Here is a 4,085-nt window from a genome sequence, read left to right as displayed (position 1 = left end):
CATCATAGGAATGTCATATGATCATCCGCGTCCGGCATCGATCTAGCACGGCCGCCCGTTGGCACAGCCCAGACGATGGCTAAGCAGTGTCAGTTTCACTTAGTGGACATCGGCTAGGCATCGCCGGTAAACGACCATGTCCAGACGATGACCAGGCAGTGTCGGTTATCAACCCGAGATCGATGCGGAATGCAGATTCATATATCCCTCTATAACAACCTGTGTCAACGGTCCCTCGATACGCGAATCCCTATCTCTTCCTTGGAATAGTCCTAACGTATTGTAAGAATTGCTGCCGCGAAAGACTATTATATCTGTTCCGCTACCCCAAAAGACTAACCTTACTCCCTATGTAAGTGAGGATAGTCTTTTGGGGTAGAGAACAGATAGGATAGTTTTTCTGGACAGCAAAACAAATAGGATATTGTTGCACGGACTCGTGGTGATTGACAGTGAAAACCCCCAATAAAATTCCGCTTAGTACTAGTATTTGCACGTAAAATATTTTTTATATCAAACTGATCTATGCTGTCGAAGTGCAGGGTGCCGGGAGGGATGCCTTCGCCGGCTGCAGCGCGTCCAATGGTGTTGACAATCGCCGTCCTCGTCGCCGCGAAGTTAATCATCTTGGAGTAGCGCCGCATGTCGTGGGACGTGTAAAGCCCAGCCGTTGAAATTGCTGACTCGACGTCGAACACGACGGCGGCGCCACCGTCGGGCTGGAGGCGACGAGGAGGCGAGATCTTGTGGGGCGCCGGCGAGAGGCCACTCCAGGTGTTGTTGAGTAGGAAGGCGGGTGTTAAGGGGCCGTCGCAGCTCCCCGGCTCCGCCGTGTCGGTGGCTGTGCGCGAGACCGGCAGCAGGAACAGCGAGTTGTTCCGGGCGTCCTGCACCGGTAACGCATCATAGCAGGTTTGTCGTAGCCAGGCTGCGGACGGCAGCGTGCAAGAAACAGTTGATCCCCGATGGCGCGGCCGATGACGCCGGGGAGCTCGAAAATGGCTCCGACGCGCTCCAGATGGTCCCGGGTGAGCTGCAGCTTGTGTAGAAGTTGTTGGCGGTGCAGCTCGCACCGGCGAGTCACGGCGTCCTCGGCAGCGGTTTCCATCTTCCGAGACCACCTAGAGAGGGGAGAAAGGGTTCACGGGTCCGAACGCACTCCGAACGCGGGCGTGGCGGAGGTGTTAGATGGGTGGTCTACCTCCCCGGCGCTCGCGACTCCCATGCGTGGCAGGGCCGGGTGCTGGGGAGGGAGGGAGGGGGGGAAGAGGTGCCGGCCGTCTCCCCGCGGCCCCCGCGCCCGCGAGGGTGAGGGGAGTGGGGAAGGAGGGAGGGACCCCCGCGATCCCCGCACCCGGTGGGTCGGGTGTTGGGGAGGGACGGAGGGGGGAGAAGGTGCCGCCTGTCTCCCCGCGGTCCCCGCACCCGCGAGGGTGAGGGGGAGGAGGGGGGTCTGTGGCACACTGGCGCGCGTGCGCCCGGCCCCCGCCAGGTGGGCAGGTAGGCAGCGCATGGTGGGAGTACCATAATGTGGAGTGGGGATTACAGGTGAGGTGAGCAGCACACTAGGGGAGGCACATACCTTAATCGTCCGTTGTGGAGTCGGGAAACATCTGAGGTGGTGATTCTGGTGGTGAATTCGGCGGGGAAAGTATGTCCTCGTCCTCGTCTTCGTCCACCCAGTACTGATGCTCGCCCTGATCGCTATCTGAGTCGCTCTCAGTCTCGCCGTCCTCCTGCATTACAATGTCTCCCTCTACAAGTACATCCTGGTCGTCGTTGTCGCTCCCCGCCATCATTGATTCGTCACTGTCACTGTCACTTTCCTGCTCGTCCATTAGTCCGTCATTAATGTCATCACTGTCATCGTCTGACGAATCCGGGGCATGTCCACAAATGTCGCAGTCTACGACGGGATTTAGACATGGTAAATCACAGTACATGCATTGGGGGACAGGAGCCGGAAACGTCCCATTCAGTGCAACTCCATGGAGATAGAAATAGTTCCTTGGCGATTCGCAAATTTGATCCGGGACGAGCGCCAAGTCTGCACATCCCGGATGAAAATTAAGAAAGTCGTTGGCTACTCTATCCAATAGAGTTACAAAGCACAGGTCGTAGCACGAGGTCGGCATTGTATAAAAAAAAACGAGCGAGTGAGCGACGACGGAACGATACGACCGGGAGAGCGGATCAGGATGAACTGAGGTCTGGACTGTGAGATGCTGGATAGAAGGGGTGGGTTGCGTTCGAAATGGGTTAGGCTGGTAGCATATGCTTGTTAATAGGGCAGCAGAAAATCTAAACGCATCCCATATTACCGGGAATCGAATGGGATAAGCCTGGGAGCGGGTCCACATCTCCACGGAGGCGTCAGCTCCACCTAGGGGAGGGGGAGGGGGGGTTTGGACTATAGGCGCCATGAGACAAAAGCCTGATACAGGGGAACAGTGTGTGAATGTATGTGGAGGTGAGTGACGAGATTTGTTGCGGGTGGTGGGGAAGGTTGTTGGTTCAATTCCCCCAAGTTCAGTCGCCTCCACATACATTTTTTAAAAAAGGGCAAAAAATAAAATGAAAATAGATCGTGAGCGACTCAAAAAGCATCTGCTTATTCTGCTGACTCGTGAAGAGCGCCGATTGGTTAATATTCTGAGTGGGGGAATTAAGCCAACTAAGTGTTTTGTGCAATGTAAGGGGCAAATGCATACTCAGCAAAAAGTGTCATACACCTGCATGGAAGAAGTGATCGTTGACGTGTCTTGGGCGTCAGTGTGTCGTGAGCAGCGTGATCGAACGTACGTGACCATGGCTGCAGTGTATGGTGAGATGTTAGGAGAGAGCATGGATTTAGCCCAACTCATGTGGGGCGTCGAGAAACCCAGAACGGTACCCTCTTATGGTGAGTCTTGTATTTATTAAGTGCAGAGGTGTGATATGGTGGTGTCAAATTTAATTATCCTATTCCAATGAACTGTGGCCCCAGCCACTGCTACACATTCCACATTGTGTGCAAAGTTACCAACTGGTTCTTTTAGACATTTAACAGCCTCTGAAATTGAAGAGTTTGGTCATGAAAAAATTAATCCTGATTCGTTTTTGGGTTATCTATTTGTTGTTGATCTGGTATGCCCTAAAGAATGACACGACAAGCACAATTTTTGTCCTTTGGCGCCAGAGCACATTGAGCCGCAGTACAAGGACTTATCCCGACTCTAGAAGAAAATGATCAGGGACTATAACTTGCACATTACAACACATGGCACACACAGTCAATTTACGTGTCTTATTCCAATGAACTGTGGCTCCAGCCACTGCTGCACACTGCACAAAGTGTCTTTTTAGACACTCTCTTTTTTCATACACTACAAAGCGTGTTATACTAGACGAACCCTTGTCGGATGTTACACTGTAACGTGAAGACAGTGTCAGTCACTGTAGAACGTGCCACGGCGGAACGTTGTTCTACAGTGGTCTGACTATGAGCCAACTATGAGCCCATAGCCAATACCTCGTAAAAAGTCGCGCGTCACGACTTAGAAAATGTGAGTGAAAATAACACATTTGGAGCGTGTAAAGCTCCATGTTGCTGTCGATATTTTTAAAACTGATGCAGGTTTTCTTGGTCCTAGGACATTCTTAAACTCGTTTACAGTGTAAATTTTCGTAAAAAAAGAATTACATAAAATCGAGTGTTGGGCGTTTTCTTTTAGGTCTAGCCCACGTTGAGCCCCTTGCACATTAAAAGCAATGTAAAGATCAGGAAGAACATATGAAGAAACCCCTAAATACCTAAATTCATGAAAAGAGTATAAACTAAAGGTTTTACGGAATAGTTTTCTTTGAAAAGTGTCGTAAAATAACATTTTAAAATTGTTAAATTGCGAGCACTTCGTATCGAATTTAAATTTGTTGACAAGCAAAAAAGGGCAGTCGTAAATTAACCAAAATCTTTTGTAATCAAAATTACAATAAGAGTTGTATATTAACGAGAACTTTTTTCACCGTGCTAAAAATTTTCGCTTCACGTAGAAATTTTGTTTTTTAAAGCATTTTTATTTGCATAAAATATAGTTTAATAAGGT

The 4,085-nt window shown here is 50.2% G+C and overlaps 1 protein-coding gene across 1 annotated transcript; it reads right to left on the bottom strand.

Moving 5' to 3' along the window:
- Positions 1 to 1,583: 1,583 nt before the first annotated feature.
- Positions 1,584 to 1,943, bottom strand: LOC127751825 (clumping factor B-like). The gene has a single exon (XM_052275944.1). The coding sequence runs from the start codon at positions 1,941 to 1,943 to the stop codon at positions 1,584 to 1,586; it is 360 nt and encodes a 119-aa protein (XP_052131904.1).
- Between the last annotated feature and the right edge of the window lie 2,142 nt (positions 1,944 to 4,085).

Source organism: Frankliniella occidentalis, unplaced genomic scaffold (genome assembly GCF_000697945.3).
Source record: "Frankliniella occidentalis isolate FOCC.00 unplaced genomic scaffold, Focc_3.1 Scaffold1231, whole genome shotgun sequence".
Lineage (NCBI taxonomy): Eukaryota > Metazoa > Arthropoda > Insecta > Thysanoptera > Thripidae > Frankliniella > Frankliniella occidentalis.
Note: the sequence above shows the minus strand (reverse complement) of the source record. Positions and strands in the feature narration are given on the sequence as shown.